This window comes from Lissotriton vulgaris, chromosome 1_1, assembly GCF_964263255.1.
Source record: "Lissotriton vulgaris chromosome 1_1, aLisVul1.2, whole genome shotgun sequence".
NCBI lineage: Eukaryota > Metazoa > Chordata > Amphibia > Caudata > Salamandridae > Lissotriton > Lissotriton vulgaris.
Window position 1 is genome coordinate 1,106,485,843 of NC_141685.1, and position 23,963 is coordinate 1,106,509,805.

The 23,963-nt window shown below is 44.5% G+C and overlaps 1 protein-coding gene across 3 annotated transcripts in view; it reads left to right on the plus strand.

Moving 5' to 3' along the window:
- LOC147748685 (A.superbus venom factor 1-like) overlaps positions 1-23,963 on the plus strand; it is a 1,068,833-nt gene that overhangs the window by 950,466 nt on the left and 94,404 nt on the right. For all 3 annotated transcript variants that reach the window (XM_086963563.1, XM_086963565.1, XM_086963569.1), the window contains one exon: positions 1,934-2,023. In XM_086963563.1, the coding sequence (XP_086819689.1) occupies positions 1,934-2,023 (90 nt within the window). The remainder of the gene's footprint in view (positions 1-1,933; positions 2,024-23,963) is intronic.

Here is a 23,963-nt window from a genome sequence, read left to right on the forward strand (position 1 = left end):
TGATAAGTGGCCACATAGAGCAGAGGTTATCCAATGGGGAGAGCCCTGCATCTGCAGAGGTGAGGTCAGAAAAGGGGTTTGGTAAATCAAAGTGGGCTTCAAAGAGAGGGTAGGAGAGTAAGAAATGTCAGGCCTACTACCCCCTCTTCCTGTAACCCAAACCAGATGGCAAGCCTTGGAAAGGAATTTGCAGAAGGTCAGGAAGGCTGGAAAGAGAGTGTTAATGGAAATGAGTCACACTAGAAAGGTTGGTTTATCTCTAAAGAGAGAGAAATCTCCATCTTGAATTTTAAAAGTGCAGTGCTTTGAGTGACAAGAATATGCCACACTTTGGAGGAAGGTGTCATGCTTTTGGGTGCCATGCTGCATCTCATTGGACAAGGGGGCCCTTCTTGTTGCCCCAGATCATTGAATAAATATGTAAGAGATGCAGAGCTACTCAGTGCGAGTTTGAATTTGGAATTTGCTGCCTGAAATTACAAGAAGAAAGACTGCCCTGCTGAGACCTTTGTCTGCACCACACAGGATTAATACCTGAAGAACCATTCCTGTTGCACACTTGGAACTGTAGCCCTGAGGATTTTGCTGTGCTTCAAAAAGGTTTAAGAAGTGGACTTCCTGAAAGCAACAGGCTAACAGAGCTTCCCTGCACTATCTCCCTCAAGAAGTTCCCATCTTGTAGTGTCTCGAGTGAACTTTTAAGGATTTGGCCAGGTGCATTGTGGGAATTGTGATCCAAACTTCCTTGGACCATCTCAGCGGTTCTAGAACATTGGATTTGTGTTTTGGACACATTGAACCCTCAAGAGGAACTCCATGAAGAAGTTCCAGAAGTTTTTAGAAGTTTGAAACAACTTTTGGAAGAAGCTCTATAAGTAAGTCAAGCTGACCAACGTCAACTGCAACCTTGACAGGACTTCAGGTTCATCACAATGAAAGCTCAAGACTTCCAGGAGTTGGCTGGGAGCTCCAGCTGAACCAAGCCGGCGAACCCTCTGCGAATCCGACCTGATGAAGCACCCTGCACAAGGTCAAGGAAAAATCCTCCAGAATATTTTTTTATGTACAAAGGTAATCTTTTGACCCGGGCCTCCCGCTTAATGTGTCCGACCAGGGCTCCATCCTCCTTGTCAAGCATGACCAAATGTCTCAAATTGCCGCAAAATGTTTTTGAGCACTAGAAAGAGGTTAATCTTTAAAAACTCTAATCTCCAGTTCCCTTTATTGAATTTTTATCGTTTTGATGTCATTTTAAATATCTAAATATTTCCTATTTTCATGAATTAGTGTGGAATTTTTATTGTGTGTTGTTTCTTACTAATTTAATGTTTTGGTGTTTTTAAATGCTCTACATACCTTTCTCCTTAAATTAAGGCTGACTGCTTGTAGCCAGCTACCAAGTGTTGCGCCAGGGACTATATTATTCTATTTATTTATTTAAATTTATATAACAGAGCACAGCTACCCCAAAGGGTTTCCCGGCGCCGACAGAGAACAACAGAGGAAGGATGGGCCTATTGGCTGAAAAGCCACATTTTAAGGGATCTGCAGAAAGACAGAAGGTCAGAGTGTAGGCGGAGGGGCAGAGGAAGCGCATTCCACAAGGTGGGGCCAAGGCGGGAGAAATAACGCCCTCCCATATGAGACAGTCTGACTCTTGGGACTTGGAATTTCTCTTGAGTAGAGGATCTGAGAGTGCGGGAGGGGATATAGTGTTTTGAAACATTGACTGTACCATATATTTGTCTGTTAGCCTTATTATTACTGGTAATTTCATACTTACCCCTACTAATAACCCAACACTACCCATCATGCCTTTTGTGCTATGCCTGGTAAGGGTTATTCTATTTAACAGGTATTCGTCAAACATTTATGAATTCATAATGAACAAAATAAGTGGATTTAACACACCTCACTTTGTGTTTGTATTTAGAGAGCAGATGTACAAAATTCTATCATCCAGCTAAGGAGAGTGGCCTTCTCGACAAAATCTGCCAAGGTGATGTTTGCCGATGCACTGAAGGTAATGTATTCGGATCCACTGCTAATCATCAACTGACACCATGTGATTATTTCTTAGCCAATGTCATTAGTACATTTTGCTTCATGTTAATTCACATGGGCAGAGTTAATAATTAGAGTTCATTGTCAGATTAGTTCTTGTTAACAGTAACAAGGAACTAATCCGACAATTAACTCTAATTAATAATTCTGCCCATGTGAATTAACATGTAGCAAAATGTACTAATGACATTGCAAATGTTTGAATCACACCAGTCTTTCTTTTCTGTAATTTTAAAATGATTTTTGTTCCAAACTATGTATCCCATAATACCACCTAAGGCTAAAATGGGCTAGTATATAGATGGAAATGGTAAAGGACTTACTAACCGTAACAAAAGCCTTGTGTAGCTGAAACGCGTTGGTGGGGTGAAGCGCTGATTAAAAGGCTTCAGTAAAGTATCCGGTTGTGCCGCCTATTTTGTGGCAAAAAATATACATATATATATACATACATACATATATATATAAACTATTTTTAACTACTCTCATTCACCAGTATGTAGTGATAGCTAGGACCTAGTTTCCATAGGAAAAGCTTTTTTTTTTCTAATAACTTTGGTGCTGTTTGACAAATCTTCACATAATTTGCCAAACTAGTATGCACCTGAGTTCTCCTGCTGCATGGAAAGTTTCATGGTGATTTGCCAAGCAGGGGCATAGAAAAATAGGGGTCTGAAAACGTGTTCCCATAGTGCGTTTGAACACGACTACAGCACGAACTGCTGGACGTAATACACAACATGTGGCAGAAAGCTAGCTCTTGGTCCAGAAAAACCCTTTATAGGTCTCTGCTAGACAGTGCATGTGCTGTCTCAAAGGGACATGTTGTGTTTGGTCTGTGGGATTCAGCCCACCCACAGGCTTCCCATTTGCTCAGTCCATCATCTGTCTCATATTCTTTAAGAGTGGGCAAAGCTCGTGGGGATGTACTCCATGGAATTCCGCAGAGTCACCTAAAAACACCACGCGATTCCACAGAGTTAGCAACCGGCGGAATTCATTTTGAATACTGTAGAAAATAAATACCCCTTCATTTTCTAAAGGTGAGCCTTTTCTATTTAACCACTGGATGGTGCTCTTAAGTTATCAATGGTTAACAGTTGTTAAAGTTTTGTATTTAAATGCTGCTAGCCGATAGCATGAAAAATTCTACCGGGTGAAAAGTGAAAGTACATGGGGCGCAGATAAAAACAACAGCACTGGGGTACTGAAATGCTGACTTAAACAAGACAACCAACCCACTGTTCGTGAAGAAATAAAGAGACAAAATTCCCACAAGAACTTACCTGGAAGTGAGGAGCTCAGGAGCCCATGTTTAAATTGGTGTTTTGCTCCAACCCATACTTGACATGCATTGCTTGATTTTTTTCAGACCAACATTTCACCCTTGTATGAGCAACTCCTGAATTCCAAATTTCATTAGTCGTACACATCATGGTTTACAGTGGTCCCATGTGAATACTATCACCAGTAAAAACGAATTATGTACCACTGCTTACACAGATCCTCTCCTTTCTATCCCATTCGTAATCTGAAATCAGACACTCACATTAAAACATATGGAGCGGAGACATTTAACTAAGCAATTGATATTTATTATCATTTCAAGTATTTGGTTTCATGTGTCCTTACCACAACTCAACAACAATGCACATACATTAAAAACGAATTGATTTTATGTGCAACCTACCAATGCCATCTTGGTTGAGAGTGGGATAACGGCCATTTAGCTAGAAGTTCTAGAACCCACACACTAGAAACCAAATCAGGCAGAAGATGGTGTTGTGTGGGTAAGTAGAAAGCACACTTGATCACTGCCTGGGAGAGAAGAGACCACGTCTGATATTTGTGAGTGGGTAGGGTACATGGCACATACATAGAAGTGATCTAAGGACAGTCGGTTTAGAGGCATATTTGAGACTTGAGAGAGGAAATCTTCACTGAACAGACCCCCCAGACGCAGTTGAGCTGCAATAAATCTCATACACGTTTCTTTTTTGTGTGTGTTTTATTTCAATCCATAGCAGCAATAAATTAGTATAAAGATTATAAATCCATCACATCTAATACAGTAGATACACATCAGGGCTAATTTAATAACAATAACAAAGGGGGAGTTCATTGTTAATTTAAAAACTAATTGGCAATATACAATGAAACACATATCTATGCATAAAGAGCATTATGCAAAGTAATGAAAACTTCAATCTCTCATGTGCTCTATCATTGGGCCCCATACCTGCATATCAAACTTCTATATTTTTATCCCTATGACTTCATATAGGCTATATTATAGAGTAAATATACTATAAAATCTGATCCTCCACATCTAAAACGAAGGAGCTTCCTGCTGTAACCACATGGACGAGATGCAGAGCCGAGACACTGCAGTGGCTACGAAGACCAAATAGCAAAATGTATGAGCCGGTATACCCTGTTTCAAGTCTTCCCCAATTCCTAATAGTGTTATAGATGCCGAGATCTTTATCCCGGCCCCTGTTATCTCTGAGAGGAATCTCTCAATATGTCCAACAAACTGTATCAACTCTGATCTGCCAGTCCCAGCCTACCTTCAGTACAATGATACACATCACAAGACTCATAATTGCGTTCCACACCTTACTCCGGATCTATTTCTGCCTAGAGTGAGTCCGCATTGGGCCTGTTGTAATATATGCACTTTTATAATTAAAGTAGGAGTGCTGCATCCCCTATAGCAATGCCACTCTTTAAGAAGCCTTTCAGAGGTCTTGTTCCTGAACAACTGGGGGCAAAAGCCAGTCAACCAAACCTCTATAACTGTCTAGCTGTCTGGATTTCAGTGCCGGTAAACTTCGCCACGCGGCATAGGTGGAGTTTTGTACGACCTCCGCGCTCAGTTGCAAAACTCCATGACCCCCATCCACGGAGCAGAGTTCACCACCCAGGCCTAATATTCTTTATCATCATTTGTCCCTGGTATGCATGGTCATACCTCTTGTGTTGAGCCCAACTGCCAGAGCATGGACCATGTATTTGTAAACATCCACGGCTTGGCTTTTCCATCTGCATTGAACTGGAGGTTGCTGAACATCATTCATCATATTTAAAACATACCACTTACAATCATTATTGATGAGCTGTAAGGTCTAATTAGAATGCTTTCTTTAATTCCTGGAGAGGAAGTGTTCCCTTAACCTTATTTCATACTGTTTTTCTGAAAAGGTTTTTATTTTTAACATTATGAAAACAGACACTTTGCTTTTAGCAAAAACGGACTCCTGGTTATAACTGCTGTTGTTGACTTCAATCATGTTTGGGGGGCTAGAGGACCTTGAGAGTCTAAATATGGGGCAAGTCAAAGATGTGGCTAAAAACAAAATATACTGTAATTGTTTTTACTTCTTTCACCCTCAGGTAGCTACATATAAAATAACAAACTGCTTAAATGAAACACAAATAAATATGAAAAGTTGTTACTCAGTGGGAAATGCACTATAGTACATTATGAAACCTCTATCAGTTATTGCACTGCATAGGTCTGTGTGTAAATATAGAGCCACAGAATTAAATATTGTCTGGTGCAGTGGGAAATAGTGACTTGTGTATTTTTGGTGCTATTGTCGTGTAGTTCCAATACAAAGTATACAGGATCTGCGCATTTAGACAACATACAGTGTAGGATTAGTATCAGTTATGAACTGTGATCACCCCACTAGGTATGTTGGCCTTTTGTACCAACTAGCTCACAGTGCCACTAGAATCTCCTCTTACCAAGGACAGAATAGTTATTGGCAACCATCGAACAAGACAACCCTGATACCTCAGGACCGTGGAAACAATATACTACCTTTCACTCAGTCACTTGTGCTTAATTAGTCTGTCTCAGAGAAATACACAGAATAAACAGGCTGGATATTTTCAATAAGAATTTATTGAACAGTTGTTTTTTTGGTGTCGAATAGATGAGCTGCAATAACCGTTAGACAGTATAAGATATAAATGATTAGCAGTACGATAAATGGATAGTAAAGAAATACCATCTTACTACAGTCATGAATACATATGAATATATAAAACACATGAAAAAAGATGCGTACTCCTACGATTCCTCCCTAATTAGATGTAACTGAGTGTACATAGCATGTATGTAGGTATTAAGCCAAGAATCCATCTAGGATTTAGTCAACCCCATTACCTGAAGTGAGGGACTGTGGGACCCCATCCTGGTCTCAAGTTGGACACCCTGCGAGGGATGATAGACCACTGCAAGCTGGAGTGTCTGCATGCAGGAGCCTCAGCGTCTCTGGTCAGTGTGTCGGCCAGGAAGTCTCGGTCTCCTCTGCCTTATCTTAGCAAGATGTGATGCATATATACCCATAGGTCTCCCCAGGGGACTTACCTTGCTGTACTTCTGTGTCGGCCTAAGGATGACGTTGGGCGTCAACTTTGTACATGGATTTTATACAGGATACAGTAATCCTGCTGTGCTTCCAAGAATCCTCATGCATAATGCATGAGTTTTCGAACTACGGAAAACCTGCGTTCTGAATGCAGTGAAAAGGTCAGTCCCTGTAAACCATGACAAGGGTAATGTTGGGAGAATATATAGGTGAAGGGTAATGAGATTACCGGGGCCTATATTATGATACCTAAATGGAATAAAACACACACTCCTCTTCAGAATGAACAACATAGTTAAATTCTAAACGTACTTCTAGGCTGACTAGATACTGGTATGCAAAAAGTAAAAAAAAAATCAGTTTCTTTTTATGCTAAAAACTATGTTTAAAACGTTTAAAAAAGGTACTAAAAAAATTCTAAAAGGTATATAATGGAAATTGACACTCAAGCTATAGTTCTAATATGTCCGTAGGTATAGTTCGAACTACTACAAGCATTTTGGAAGCCATGCATGCTCAAAAAGAATGTCAATTTTGATATGGAGTTCCATTTTTCCATTTGTTTTCCAAAAGTCTAATTTTCCCCAGTGCACGACGGGCCAAATGAGTAACATGTTTATGTGTACTGGCTGGTAGACGCAACATTCTCGTTGCTTGCCTCCGCAGTTGGCGGTCCCTGTAACACCTCGCATATTATGTCAATTGAGCACAGATGATCTTCTGTACTGTCCACAGCCGGTGCTGGGGCAGCCTGTGCGCCATCCAAGGCCTGGGTGTCAGAGGAGAAGCCGGTGTCCATACCAACAGGAGTAGATTCTACCTGTGGTGGCTCTAGGAATGCCGCCATCAACATGGTAATTTCGCTGGTGACACTGCAGAACATGGGCCGTTATCGGGTCCAGTAAAGCATCAACGTCCGGCTGCGCACATGATGGGAGTGTCAAACAGAGATCCAACATGCATTTTCTCCGCAAAACAGGCATCGGAGGACAGGTAAATTGCAGTCCATCCAGACTGGTTTAAATGACAAGAACCAAGAAGCACTTAGTTCTCTTAGGCGAGGTGTGCCTAGAAGTTATACCATGCGATCACTGTATTTTCTCTCCAGGAGTACTGTTTGCATGTCCTTGGTGCCTGGGACATCCATTGCGTAGCAGAAAAACGACAATCAGGATACCAGCAATTAGAAACATGATCAGCGGCAGCTCTCCAAATATGCATCCAAATTCAGAGTGTATAAAGTTTGGTATAACTCCGAGGACCGTCTGAAAGGTGCTTAATAGTCCAGAACATATGGTCATAAATAGGTGGACAATGCCTGTCATATCAGGCATGTTAAAGATACGACTTACCATTTCTGCGAAATGGGAAGGCAATTTGTACCTATAAGTGCTTGTATCTCTGACGAAGACCTTGCTACTTGAATATCAAAAATCTCTCGAGCGGAGGTTAAGGGCACCGGTTTCTGTATAAACATGGCTTTCATTCTGCTGAAAGTATCAAACCGTATTAATGAAACATTTAGTGAAGGCCGTAACGGCGCCTCCCTGACTGTATTTGTTGGTGGAAACAATACATGCAGACAGCAAGTTGACAGCTGGGAGGTCTTTTAGTATTCCAGAATAAGGCTTGTGAAATGGAACAATAAACAGAAGTGACTACACCAAGAACAGATTGTTTCTCAACTCATATATCTTCACTTATGTATAATCATTCTCAAAGTCTGACCTAAAGTTTAGATTTGTTTAAAACTTCCACCACTTCACTATACTAAACTGATATCAGTACTATCAAGAAATAATTTTATGTGTATAGCGCAGGGGCATTGTTGTCTTTTATGCATACAGCAAGTAACCCTGGAACTCACAGTTACCAGATATGCGATGCCCAGAAGCATCCCACAGCAACCTTGATCGTTCAGCATCAACTAACTCCCAATTGATAGTAACCCGAACACTGAAGTTATCACAGCTGCTGGGGCACCCTTTAAGTGACAGGATATGTTTGCTACTGAACCCTTACAGGCCCCCATAAGTGATCCACTTAAAGTATTCTCACAGTTTGTACCCCTTAGAAACACTTCTTTTTCCCCACTCCGTCATCGAAATCTGTACGGTAATGCCCAAGATTTCCCTACCCATTTCTTCATATCTGCCTGCCTGCATTTGTTCAAGGCAATACTGAAATTGAAAAGTAGTGACCGGAAGAGTTATGTAGCCATGGATTAAACATTCTGTGGAGGGGGATTCTGCCACTGTAAAGGAAAATCTGTCCTGTTTTTCAATGCGCAGCATTGTATAATTCGCTCTCCTTTATGCCATTTCAATCTGGTTTTCCATCAGATTGTACGAGGAAAACAGAGATGTGCTGTTTATGAAACTCCAAGGAACATAGCCTGCGTGCAAAGATTCCAGCATCCAGCATAACAACATAACAGGAAGCAATTGTGATTGTCGGTGTTGTTATATAGACAAATCTAGTTCTAGTACATCAAAAGCAGATGATACAATGTTGCCCATTGAATATATTCTGGATGTTAATATATTCTGGACGTAAGTGTTGTTAACCCATTGACACCTACTCCTAGAGCTTTCTCTAGGTTTATCGATCTATTTCTCGTAATCTCTCTGCGGCCTTTTGTTGTGATATTTTCCAGATGTCATTGTAGACAGCATATTAGAAATGTTTGTGACGTGGCTACCAAGGACCTAATAAAAAATCCCGTAGGTCCACATCCTTTGAAAGTAAGGATAAGTGTTGCTTCACCTGTGTTATTGTTGAGGTCTTTAGCAAATCGAAAACAAATGATGGATGTTGTTTTTGCATTTAGCCAATCAAGGCATAACTTCCCAACACTGTGTGATGTCACTACCCCTGGCTGTTGTCTCTGTACAAAACGTGGATCTGGGCTACTGATAATAAATCCTTTAGTTTTACCCAAGAATCTTTCCTGACAGTTATTGGTGTCTACGGGCCAAATCAACCATCCCTCCGAATTTGGGTCCGATCTACTGTATTGGATGATGTCATCTAGTGGACCCTCTTCTTGCAATGTTATTTTACTCTTGATGTGTGATGGTGTGGGCATTCGAGGTGTATTCAAATCTTTATTCTTGGCTAATCCAAGACAGGTCGTTTGCTGCACCGTTTCATTCAAAAATATTATTTGCTGCGGAATAAGGCATGTGTCTCTGTTCCCTGTACCTGCCAGTCCTTAGTACGCAAGACAGATTTTAAGTCAATGTTGTCTTTCCATAAGTTGAAACCCTGTTCTGACAATTGGGCAATAAAGGTAGGAGAATAAATCTGTTTAGTGTTCGTTAACATATTTTTCCGTGCTGGTGTTGGTGCAACCTTATAATAATATGATGCTGGGTCTGATTTGTTAAACCCTGAAAATCACGGAAATGTATGTGCATTTGTTGTTTTAACTGCTTTTCGGCGGTGTTGGGCAATGTTCCCATTGGTGGTATGTGAAAACATTTCTGGGATTAGCAGACTTATGCAGAAAGTGATGACCATAATGTTGATAGCAATACATTGTTTTTAAGTCTGAAGTGTCTTTTAACATTTCATTTTTAGAAAAGGCAGCAGATTTTTCAAAATCAGACACCATATTATTTACAGTTTCATAATCCCAATCATCGGAAAATGACTGGAGGTAATGATATCACTTAATGAAATCTTAAATAAATGTGGTATTTTTAAAAGAACAGTCTGCCCAAATATATCAAAATCAACCTTGTCCCTCAAGATACCATCAGGGATAGGAACTGCTGTAATGTTCACTGATGATAGGTCTCTTTTTCCTCGATGTGGTTTCAGAATCACATTCACTTTTTGTGCCGCAGATCTTTCTCGAAGATAAGTTCCATTATTAAGCATACTAAAGACAATTACTAGGCCTGTCCAGAAAAGAAAGAAAAGTACCCCAGTAGTTACCCAGAGTTCCACCCAAGGTGATATCAGGTAAGTCTTCAGTTTCAAGAGGAACGAGTTACATTGCATTGTTGCTTAATACTTCATTCCGTGCAGGGGACCCTTCAAACGCGATGATTCTTTCTGTTTGAACTTCTGTATAGTTGTGAGAGGAGGGTATCTGTAACTTCGGAGTCCACGCGGCCTACTATTCAGTATCAACCACATAGTTTTGTTTGATTAGGTCAATTGAGACAAATCCATAGCTGCCAAGGTTTCAGATTGCTATGTGTGACATTTTCATAGTTTCAGCGGAATTATGAGTGACATTTCAATGACTGTGAGTGACACATTCTCGCAAGCAAAATCAAGCACCGAAGTCAAGGGAATTTTTTTAATCAGAAATAACACCCGTTCCAGCAACGAAAATCTCTAACATCTAAAAAGGGTTGCAAAGCTCCAGATTCCCTTGTAACCTGATTGTACTGCAGACAGTGACTCACTGTGCAATGAGAGGTCTCAACTGTAGCCTTAGGCTGAATGACATGCTCCTAAATGTAATTTAAATTAGGAAGCCATGGTGAATAAGATTATATAGCTGCCAAGTTTTCACTTTACTTATGTGTGGCATTTCCATAATTTCAGTGTGTATACAGGAGTGACATTTTGTAGCCACATTTGTGACACTTCGAGTTTATCGTGACAGAGACAACCACATGGTATATGTGCTCAGTATCAACATATGGGTAATTATTATGAATCATTCACTGTGTGGCACCAGAGTTCATGTGACCATGGTATGTGTCTGTGAAGACCACTGCACATTTCTACAACACAAATTCCAATTGTAACTAAAGAGTAAATGAAATACCTAATAACCGCAAAGAACCAAATCGCAACACACATTATTAAACAATGGTCTCTTTAGTTTCTGCACAGATGAAAATATTGCCATAGTGCCATGACAAGGGTTGAAAGTGCTGCACAAATACCAGCAATAAAAGTGATTTCAAACAATGTGAAAGAATCTTCATAGCGTCCACGTTTCCCCCAGTTCCATCTATTCCAATCTAGGGTTTTCTTTGAATTCTGAGTCTTTTATTCCTGTTTTATAATGGAGTGAGCAAGACTACAAGTCCCAGAATTTAAAGAAAAAAATAAGACTTGAGCACCATATCACACATGGACCAGGAAAAAAAACTTGGTAGGACTGAATATTTGTTGTTCACTTGCCCTTTGCTGTTTTAGATTTGTTGATTTAAAGGGTCATAGTGCCTGGAACTCAGATTTTTTTGTTTTATATGGCACAAACTCAGAATTGGTGCACTGTTTGCATGAGCACCATCAGCTACACTACAGATGACACTTTTTTTTAGGCCCAGCGAGATTAAATGATTTGCCCAGAATCGCAGGATGTTGAGGCGACGCCGAGACTATAACTCTAACAATTGTTACTGACAGGAACTGTGCCTTGCAGAGCGTGAGAAAGAAATTAAGCTCATTGAATTAGATTACATTAGATGTACTATGGCTTCGGAGGCACTTGTAGCAAAGCTTGCTTTGCAATGGTGTTATTAAAAGGAATGCCGGGGTTTAAACAGACCGGCTCTGCTCTCCTAAGTGCACCATTCCTATTTAAGGTATTATCAGTCAACCCAGCCTGTTTGAACCTGGATTAAACTTGTATACGCCAATAGCTGTGGCCATCCTCTCTCAGCTACCACTACAGGTCGCTTCTTATGCAAATTTCTTCTTGTGTATGGTGACAGCCACCGCTCCGCGCTGGTGCATATTTTGCCACTCTTGTGTTCTAAAGTGCAAGCAGTAAAAGGGTGACGTGACAAGACTGGACACAGGGAGGATAAGCAGAGGGAAAGAGGGAGCCGATTACACAGGGAGCTACTGTGCAATTGACAACAGACACACGGCGAAGGGCCGCACGCTCCCTACTGCAAAGTAAACAAGGAGGACAGTGTCTCCGCACATCGCACTAATTAGAGACATGATCATCATTATACTTACAGCTACATATTGAACGAAACTGGTAGGCAGGTCGGGGGAACAGTGTGTGACACTCTGGTCTTCCCCAACACTGTCCGGTGGTCTGAGCAGCGCCACTGTGCAGGACCCCCTGGTGACTCTTGCTGCATTGATTCATGGCCGCAGAGCAGCCAGGCCGCCTGCTGAGGCCGCACCACCCTGACTGTACGGCGGCAGCTTTGTCCGGACCAATCATGGGTTACCAATGTACACCAGGCGGCGCGCTCCCAAAAACCACAAAACTGTGCAGCGGGCGGCAGGCCGGCCCTCCTATAGGTGTGTGTCACGGAGTCAGTGTCGGCCCTGGCTCTTTCAGAGGGTTACGAGTGTGCTACACTCACCGATTGGTAAAAAGATAACAGGCTCACCGGAGTCTGAAGTTTTCTGTAGTACCTCGGTGGTCTGTAGAGGTCACGCACGCACCTCACATTAGCAGTTGGCTGCAACATTCTTGCGCACCTCGGCCGGGAGATGTCAGGCGTGAGTGTAGTCATCACTGTGTGACTCAGCCGCGCCCCGGGAATTTACCAGTAGGCTATTAAGATACATTGTAGCAGCAGAGTACTGGTGGCAGCACTCAGACTGCAAAGTCTGCCCAGCAGCAGAACCGGCGCAGGTGTGACGCGTACACTAGCAGCCTGGTGTGGCAAGTTACTCATCTCTAGGTACAGGCAGCAGAGAGTCAGTACTGTGGCATTAAAATGCGTGACAATGCATTTCAGTGCGGTGATGCGGAACACCACACTGAAATGCGTTAGAGTCACGGTTGATACGTGATACTTGTCAGGGCTGCAAATCTTTTCTCCTTTTTACCGGCAATAAGTGGCAGAAGTACTGTTCTTGTTCCTTCAACTGCCAGGACATGTACAGGCTTTCTGTATGATGGCCCAAATTCTTTTTTGTCCGCAATTTTTGCTCTGGCCAGATCCCCGGCTTTAGGGATCCAGACAGGTCTTGCTGTGACACTTTTTACTTCCCCACTGGCAGTCCTTTTTGTCTGGACACTAATGTGTAGTGCCCTGCTTTTGTTCAGGTCCTGTAAAACAGCCAAACGTTTATGGATGTCAAAAGGTTTTTCATCCGCCACTGTTCCTTCACAATCAAGATCAGGTACACACATTCTCGTCCCAAAAAGGACCTCATAAGGAGTGACCTCCACTTGAGAGCTTCCTGGCTGATCGTTTAACGCACTCTGGACTCCATATAGACGTTTTACCCAATTTCCACCTGAACCTAATACTCTAGGCGATGAGGAACTACAAGCTTTTCATCCGGCTAGCCAAAACTCAATTCTTTGAGGAGAAAATTAGCAATGCCTTCAATTCCTCTAGAGAAACATTCCTGGTGGTTAAAGAACTCCTGAGGGTCCCCACACCTCCTGCCCCCACGGATAATCTGGAAGACAAGTGCAACGATCTAGCAGAGTACTTCCACACAAAAATCGAAAAAATTCTGATCACCCTGCCCCAACTTAAGATAGGAGCTGAGCCCCTGGAGGATGATGGCTTACTTCAGAGGACTCTGGACTCCTTTGGACCAGTCACTGAGGATGAAGCCCTCAAAGTCCTACTGTCTATTAAGAGTGGCTCTCCCCGGGACGTTGTCCCCATGAGGATTCTCAAACTGGTTGCCCCTTCCATTGTGGAGCCTATTACCAAGGTTATCAATGCCTCACTAGGCGTGGGTGTGGTCCCACCCAATTGGAAGGGTGCAATAGTAAAAGCCCTCCTAAAAAAACCCAGCTTAGACCCCTAGACATGGCAAACTACAGGCCCATCTCGCTACTCCCGGGACTAAGTAAAATCACGGGTAAATTGGTTAATCTCCAGCTATCCAATTTCCTTGAGTCCAACAGTGTGCTGAGAAGCTCCCAAACAGGCTTTTGCCCGGGCCAAGGCACTGACACCGCCTTGCTGGCAGCCACGGAGGAGGCACGCTGCTTTTTGGATTCAGAAGGATCAGTGGCAGTGATCCTCCTGGACCTTAGTGCAGCGTTCAACACTGTCAACCATCGAGTGTTACTCCAGCGACTGTCAGATGCCGGAGTGAGGGGGGCAGTGCTGAAATGGCTGAGGTCATTCCTCAGCGAAAGGACCTTCCAGGCCTGGGAAGGGGGTGCACGATCGGCATCCACCCACCTCCATTGTGGTGTGCCTCAGGGCTCCTCCTTGCGTCCCACATTATTTAATGTGTACATGGCCCCCCTGGAGGATATGGTGGCTCCATTTAACATCAAGATCATGAGCTATGCCGACGACACCCATCTGGTGTTCGCCCTCTCACAAGCCACGGACAATTCCCAGGTGCTACATTCTTGCCTTTCCAAAGTCCACTCTTGTATGGGGGATTCAGCATTAAAGCTGAATGGTTCAAAAATGGAGATAATGCTGATGGGACTGAAAAATCCCTCACTCCCCTGCTCAGCTTGGCCCAGCTGCCTGGGACCCCCTCCCAAACCCAAGGTCGAGATCAAGAGCCTGGGTATTTGGTTGGAGCAAGATCTCTCCTTTAGGACCCAGGCCTCCAAGCTAGCTGGTGTCTGTTTTGGCCTTCTCCGATCGGTGCGTAAAGTGCTGCCCCTGATTCCTTTTCTATCTCGGAAGCTCTTAATCCAGGGTCTGATCATGTCCAGATTAGATTTCAGTAATGCGATCTACCTGGGTGCCCCTGAGATCACTCTGAACAAACTCCAACAAGTTCAGAATGCGGCGGCACGAATGCTTCATAACATCCCCATGTCACGATCGGCCAAACCAGCACTGAAGGCGCTACATTGGCTGCCAGTACGAGAAAGGGTGAAATTTAAATCCCTCTGCCTTACGCATAAAATCTTGCAAGGCAAAGGCCCTCCCGTCCTTCAAAAGATGGTGACCCCGTATAAAGCCAGTAGAACTTTACGTTCTGACCAACAACATCTTATTGTGGTCCCCAGGGTCAAAAAGGCCCGATCAGGAGGAAGAAGATTCTCCGTAAATGTTGCAACCCTTTGGAACTCACTCCCCCTAGGTTTACGCTCGGAGACATGTCTCTTACGTTTTCATAAACAACTGAAAACCTTCCTCCTCTGCTAATCTTCTGTGCCTCTGTTCTGTCTTATTGTTATTCTGTTTGGTGAAGCGCTGGGATGCTCCAGGGTAACCACGCGCTGTACAAAACTGCTTTAATAATAATAGCTGTCAAATATTGCTTTAAGTCACGTTTTTTCCTCTCCCCTACTGAATTTCCCTCGACATGGTACAGAAAGGAGTGCACCCAGTTTTCCCATAGCTTCCTTGTAAGCCCTATAGCTAAACGTGGGGTCACAGTCAGAATGTAATGTGCCAATTGCGTATGTCCCTATAAAGACTCGCAAACCTTTTATAACAGTTCCTGCATCAGTCGAGCACTCGGGCCACACCCATAGGAACCTAGAGCAGAAATCCATGGCAACCATGATGTAGTTGTAAGCCCCATAAGATTGTAAGGGACCGCAGTGGTCCAAATAAACACATGTCAGTGGGTTGTCTGATATTAGTAATGGTATCTGCGCTGGACGTGTTACCATGGAGCCTTTCATCTGCTGGCAGATGTCGCATTTCAAGATGTAGTCCTTAGTCTGCTTTCTTAGTCCATGCCATGAATAGCGCTGTTTCAATAGAGAAACTCTTGCTGTAACTCCTGCATGTGCAGAACCTATACCCTCGTGTGCTGCTAGGATTAATCCTTACCTGCGATCCATATTGTGGTATTACTCTATCCCCCACTCCAGGAATTTGAGAAAATGGAACATTGTTTGCATCTAACTTGTAGGAGTACTTGAGTGGAAATCGATTTGGTACTGCTGTGTTATTGCATGTAGCAATAATCACAACCATTATATCACCGCTTAGCCCTGTTTTCGAACAAGTGATTGCAGCTGTAGAAGCAGTACGTACAGTCCCCTTTGCGGCTCTGTCAGCTAGTGAATTCCTATCAATGTGAACGCCATCACGTTGATGACTTAATTTATGAATCACGTGAGCCCTTGGTAGTTCGTTTTTCAACTCCACTACCTGTTCCCTTAGGGGTTTGTGCTTTATTGTGCCACCTTTTGCCACCTTTTGCTCCATTAAACCTGTTTTGTCCCCAGTGATGTAAATATTCATTATATGGCTGTACACAGTAAAAGGAATCACACACGATTAGTGTGGGGAATTCTCGATCCGTGTTTACCAGTGCCAGTATTAGTGCTTTTAGTTCTGCCAGCTGCGCGGTATTGCTGTTTGCTCCCTATAGCCATTTGTGCAGAACCGTCAGTATCTAGAGGCATTATTTCATTTGGTGGAGGATATTCTTGTTTGTATTGCAGAAAATCTTTTGTTTTTGAATTTGGGTCGTACCTGTATTCTACATCTGTTGCAGTGAGAGAATTAGCCCATTGTATCCATCTTGGATGTAAGACTTTAGCATTGGGAACACTTGCCTTTGTTGCAGCCTCTATGGCTGGAACTGGTGTACAAACTATTATATGTTTCCCTTGAGCCAGGGCGCTTTCTCTAACTGTAGCAGTCTGTACTGCTGTTAGACTATTTCTGGAGATGCGAAGCGCATCTCAGCATTTGTGTACAAATGAGATTGATATGCTATTGGTACTGTCTCACCTTCGTTATATGTTGGATAGGTGTACCCAGATTGACCCAAAACTATACGAATCACCCAATTAGCCAGCAAAACAGGTTTTTAGCAAGGGGTTACTCCATGAAATGTATTAATACTGCTTTCGAGAAGAGCAATGCAGTTAGGAGAGAAACCCTCTTAAGTAAACCCCCAGAGGTGAAGGAAAACAAGGTAGAAGATACTGAAACATTCAGGTTCATCCTGGGATATAACAGACAGGAAAAGGCCATCAAAATGAAGGACACCTTGGTCCAGAATGATCTGACGGCCAGCCCAGGGGCACATGGCTATCCCAAAGAAAGGGATTCCACAGATGTAAGGTGTGCAAGGCATGCCAATTTGGTGTAAACAAAACATATTACAATACACCTTTTGGTGACCAGGAACGGCTGATCAACAAAGCCCTGACATGTAAAACGGACTATGCAGTCTATGTGCTGGAGTGCCCTTGCGGCCTATGCTATGTGGGCAGTATTATACTGCAGGGGCCCAAAAGGGTACTCCAGCACATCAGGGATATAAAGAACGAGGACCTAACCTACCAAGTGGCCCGACATTTTGGCAAAGCACATAAGGCAGACCCAAACGATTCGAAATATTATTTGATCAATGCCATTCCACCTAACAAAAGAGGAAGGGACTCCTGAATGCGGTCTAGAAGTACCCGTGCAAACAGTTTTTGTGTGACATCGATCAAACTGATCGGTCTGTATTTTGCTGGGAGTAGTGGAGAACTCTTTTTAAAAACTGGGACGATTTCTGCCCCAGCTCAGGTGTCAGCGATCGGCATACCGTACGTTATAGCATTAAATAGTACCCATGGATAGGGGCCCCATATTATTGGTTCTTCTCAAAAAAGATCCCCTGCGATCCTGTCTAAGCCCGCTTACATCTTGTTAATAGCTTTGATGGCTGCTATCAGGGCCCGTTTCGCCTTTCGGCAGTCATCATTAAACCAGGACTGAGTAGCCGATTTTCTTTTCTTAGGGTGCATTTTAGGGTAGAATATGTTGGCCAGTTTGGATGCCAAGCTTGCATGGAGTTCTGTGACTTTATTGATGGGGCTAGGTTGTCCCTTCAGCAGGAACACCACTAAGTTCTTGCAGGACTGGACCTACAATTGCATAGAGTGCACTCAACTTCTCAGATGATTGCTTTATTACCCCCCACTTTATTCTTCTTCTTCTGTTATTGGTAAGTGCTAGCTTGTTCTCGTAGGGGGGCTACTAGCCGGGGCAATACCTGAGTCCGGCACCTTCAGTACCAGTGCTAAGGCGTTATGGTCACTATTGTGGCAAAGTACAATGGCAAAATCAAGAACCCTGGGCCATGATCTAGTCTCCACTAAGATGTAGTTCAAAAGAGAAGTGTGGCCAATTCTATTAAATGTACATTTCCCTGGCGTATCAGAGATTGTATGGCCATTACATGCTCTCAGTGAGTGGGTTGATACAGAAAAGTGGGTGGTGATGAACAGAGTGTCTGAATTAAGCAGACCACTCTTACCCAGTCCAAAGATCAGGGCTTGATCCATCACCGTTATTTATCTCACTGCCCCATCCCAGCTCAGAACCTGGCTATATGTAAATTAGTCTGTCCCTGGCCCAGTGCATCATGGGAACAGGGCAGACCAAACTACCAAGCCAATTCTTCACCAGAAAGGAGACAAGCTACCGGGGACCGGTTTCTGGCATTTCAGCCTCTTCGGCCCGGCTTGCTTGAATCCTGATGGAGCAGTGAGAAAGGGACTCATGTCTGAGTATACCCTGCCACACCTATAGTGGCCAAAATTGATACAGAAAAGTGGGTGGTGATGAACAGAGTGTCTGAATTAAGCAGACCACTCTTACCCAGTCCAAAGATCAGGGCTTGATCCATCACCGTTATTTATCTCACTGCCCCATCCCAGCTCAGAACCTGGCTATATGTAAATTAGTCTGTCCCTGGCCCAGTGCATCATGGGAACAGGGCAGACCAAACTACCAAGCCAATTCTTCACCAGAAAGGAGACAAGCTACCGGGGACCGGTTTCTGGCATTTCAGCCTCTTCGGCCCGGCTTGCTTGAATCCTGATGGAGCAGTGAGAAAGGGACTCATGTCTGAGTATACCCTGCCACACCTATAGTGGCCAAAATTGATACAGAAAAGTGGGTGGTGATGAACAGAGTGTCTGAATTAAGCAGACCACTCTTACCCAGTCCAAAGATCAGGGCTTGATCCATCACCGTTATTTATCTCACTGCCCCATCCCAGCTCAGAACCTGGCTATATGTAAATTAGTCTGTCCCTGGCCCAGTGCATCATGGGAACAGGGCAGACCAAACTACCAAGCCAATTCTTCACCAGAAAGGAGACAAGCTACCGGGGACCGGTTTCTGGCATTTCAGCCTCTTCGGCCCGGCTTGCTTGAATCCTGATGGAGCAGTGAGAAAGGGACTCATGTCTGAGTATACCCTGCCACACCTATAGTGGCCAAAATTGATACAGAAAAGTGGGTGGTGATGAACAGAGTGTCTGAATTAAGCAGACCACTCTTACCCAGTCCAAAGATCAGGGCTTGATCCATCACCGTTATTTATCTCACTGCCCCATCCCAGCTCAGAACCTGGCTATATGTAAATTAGTCTGTCCCTGGCCCAGTGCATCATGGGAACAGGGCAGACCAAACTACCAAGCCAATTCTTCACCAGAAAGGAGACAAGCTACCGGGGACCGGTTTCTGGCATTTCAGCCTCTTCGGCCCGGCTTGCTTGAATCCTGATGGAGCAGTGAGAAAGGGACTCATGTCTGAGTATACCCTGCCACACCTATAGTGGCCAAAATTGATACAGAAAAGTGGGTGGTGATGAACAGAGTGTCTGAATTAAGCAGACCACTCTTACCCAGTCCAAAGATCAGGGCTTGATCCATCACCGTTATTTATCTCACTGCCCCATCCCAGCTCAGAACCTGGCTATATGTAAATTAGTCTGTCCCTGGCCCAGTGCATCATGGGAACAGGGCAGACCAAACTACCAAGCCAATTCTTCACCAGAAAGGAGACAAGCTACCGGGGACCGGTTTCTGGCATTTCAGCCTCTTCGGCCCGGCTTGCTTGAATCCTGATGGAGCAGTGAGAAAGGGACTCATGTCTGAGTATACCCTGCCACACCTATAGTGGCCAAAATTGATACAGAAAAGTGGGTGGTGATGAACAGAGTGTCTGAATTAAGCAGACCACTCTTACCCAGTCCAAAGATCAGGGCTTGATCCATCACCGTTATTTATCTCACTGCCCCATCCCAGCTCAGAACCTGGCTATATGTAAATTAGTCTGTCCCTGGCCCAGTGCATCATGGGAACAGGGCAGACCAAACTACCAAGCCAATTCTTCACCAGAAAGGAGACAAGCTACCGGGGACCGGTTTCTGGCATTTCAGCCTCTTCGGCCCGGCTTGCTTGAATCCTGATGGAGCAGTGAGAAAGGGACTCATGTCTGAGTATACCCTGCCACACCTATAGTGGCCAAAATTGATACAGAAAAGTGGGTGGTGATGAACAGAGTGTCTGAATTAAGCAGACCACTCTTACCCAGTCCAAAGATCAGGGCTTGATCCATCACCGTTATTTATCTCACTGCCCCATCCCAGCTCAGAACCTGGCTATATGTAAATTAGTCTGTCCCTGGCCCAGTGCATCATGGGAACAGGGCAGACCAAACTACCAAGCCAATTCTTCACCAGAAAGGAGACAAGCTACCGGGGACCGGTTTCTGGCATTTCAGCCTCTTCGGCCCGGCTTGCTTGAATCCTGATGGAGCAGTGAGAAAGGGACTCATGTCTGAGTATACCCTGCCACACCTATAGTGGCCAAAATTGATACAGAAAAGTGGGTGGTGATGAACAGAGTGTCTGAATTAAGCAGACCACTCTTACCCAGTCCAAAGATCAGGGCTTGATCCATCACCGTTATTTATCTCACTGCCCCATCCCAGCTCAGAACCTGGCTATATGTAAATTAGTCTGTCCCTGGCCCAGTACATCATGGGAACAGGGCAGACCAAACTACCAAGCCAATTCTTCACCAGAAAGGAGACAAGCTACCGGGGACCGGTTTCTGGCATTTCAGCCTCTTCGGCCCGGCTTGCTTGAATCCTGATGGAGCAGTGAGAAAGGGACTCATGTCTGAGTATACCCTGCCACACCTATAGTGGCCAAAATTGATACAGAAAAGTGGGTGGTGATGAACAGAGTGTCTGAATTAAGCAGACCACTCTTACCCAGTCCAAAGATCAGGGCTTGATCCATCACCGTTATTTATCTCACTGCCCCATCCCAGCTCAGAACCTGGCTATATGTAAATTAGTCTGTCCCTGGCCCAGTGCATCATGGGAACAGGGCAGACCAAACTACCAAGCCAATTCTTCACCAGAAAGGAGACAAGCTACCGGGGACCGGTTTCTGGCATTTCAGCCTCTTCGGCCCGGCTTGCTTGAATCCTGATGGAGCAGTGAGAAAGGGACTCATGTCTGAGTATACCCTGCCACACCTATAGTGGCCAAAATTGATACAGAAAAGTGGGTGGTGATGAACAGAGTGTCTGAATTAAGCAGACCACTCTTACCCAGTCCAAAGATCAGGGCTTGATCCATCACCGTTATTTATCTCACTGCCCCATCCCAGCTCAGAACCTGGCTATATGTAAATTAGTCTGTCCCTGGCCCAGTGCATCATGGGAACAGGGCAGACCAAACTACCAAGCCAATTCTTCACCAGAAAGGAGACAAGCTACCGGGGACCGGTTTTCTGGCATTTCAGCCTCTTCGGCCCGGCTTGCTTGAATCCTGATGGAGCAGTGAGAAAGGGACTCATGTCTGAGTATACCCTGCCACACCTATAGTGGCCAAAATTGATACAGAAAAGTGGGTGGTGATGAACAGAGTGTCTGAATTAAGCAGACCACTCTTACCCAGTCCAAAGATCAGGGCTTGATCCATCACCGTTATTTATCTCACTGCCCCATCCCAGCTCAGAACCTGGCTATATGTAAATTAGTCTGTCCCTGGCCCAGTGCATCATGGGAACAGGGCAGACCAAACTACCAAGCCAATTCTTCACCAGAAAGGAGACAAGCTACCGGGGACCGGTTTCTGGCATTTCAGCCTCTTCGGCCCGGCTTGCTTGAATCCTGATGGAGCAGTGAGAAAGGGACTCATGTCTGAGTATACCCTGCCACACCTATAGTGGCCAAAATTGATACAGAAAAGTGGGTGGTGATGAACAGAGTGTCTGAATTAAGCAGACCACTCTTACCCAGTCCAAAGATCAGGGCTTGATCCATCACCGTTATTTATCTCACTGCCCCATCCCAGCTCAGAACCTGGCTATATGTAAATTAGTCTGTCCCTGGCCCAGTGCATCATGGGAACAGGGCAGACCAAACTACCAAGCCAATTCTTCACCAGAAAGGAGACAAGCTACCGGGGACCGGTTTCTGGCATTTCAGCCTCTTCGGCCCGGCTTGCTTGAATCCTGATGGAGCAGTGAGAAAGGGACTCATGTCTGAGTATACCCTGCCACACCTATAGTGGCCAAAATTGATACAGAAAAGTGGGTGGTGATGAACAGAGTGTCTGAATTAAGCAGACCACTCTTACCCAGTCCAAAGATCAGGGCTTGATCCATCACCGTTATTTATCTCACTGCCCCATCCCAGCTCAGAACCTGGCTATATGTAAATTAGTCTGTCCCTGGCCCAGTGCATCATGGGAACAGGGCAGACCAAACTACCAAGCCAATTCTTCACCAGAAAGGAGACAAGCTACCGGGGACCGGTTTCTGGCATTTCAGCCTCTTCGGCCCGGCTTACTTGAATCCTGATGGAGCAGTGAGAAAGGGACTCATGTCTGAGTATACCCTGCCACACCTATAGTGGCCAAAATTGATACAGAAAAGTGGGTGGTGATGAACAGAGTGTCTGAATTAAGCAGACCACTCTTACCCAGTCCAAAGATCAGGGCTTGATCCATCACCGTTATTTATCTCACTGCCCCATCCCAGCTCAGAACCTGGCTATATGTAAATTAGTCTGTCCCTGGCCCAGTGCATCATGGGAACAGGGCAGACCAAACTACCAAGCCAATTCTTCACCAGAAAGGAGACAAGCTACCGGGGACCGGTTTCTGGCATTTCAGCCTCTTCGGCCCGGCTTGCTTGAATCCTGATGGAGCAGTGAGAAAGGGACTCATGTCTGAGTATACCCTGCCACACCTATAGTGGCCAAAATTGATACAGAAAAGTGGGTGGTGATGAACAGAGTGTCTGAATTAAGCAGACCACTCTTACCCAGTCCAAAGATCAGGGCTTGATCCATCACCGTTATTTATCTCACTGCCCCATCCCAGCTCAGAACCTGGCTATATGTAAATTAGTCTGTCCCTGGCCCAGTGCATCATGGGAACAGGGCAGACCAAACTACCAAGCCAATTCTTCACCAGAAAGGAGACAAGCTACCGGGGACCGGTTTCTGGCATTTCAGCCTCTTCGGCCCGGCTTGCTTGAATCCTGATGGAGCAGTGAGAAAGGGACTCATGTCTGAGTATACCCTGCCACACCTATAGTGGCCAAAATTGATACAGAAAAGTGGGTGGTGATGAACAGAGTGTCTGAATTAAGCAGACCACTCTTACCCAGTCCAAAGATCAGGGCTTGATCCATCACCGTTATTTATCTCACTGCCCCATCCCAGCTCAGAACCTGGCTATATGTAAATTAGTCTGTCCCTGGCCCAGTGCATCATGGGAACAGGGCAGACCAAACTACCAAGCCAATTCTTCACCAGAAAGGAGACAAGCTACCGGGGACCGGTTTCTGGCATTTCAGCCTCTTCGGCCCGGCTTGCTTGAATCCTGATGGAGCAGTGAGAAAGGGACTCATGTCTGAGTAT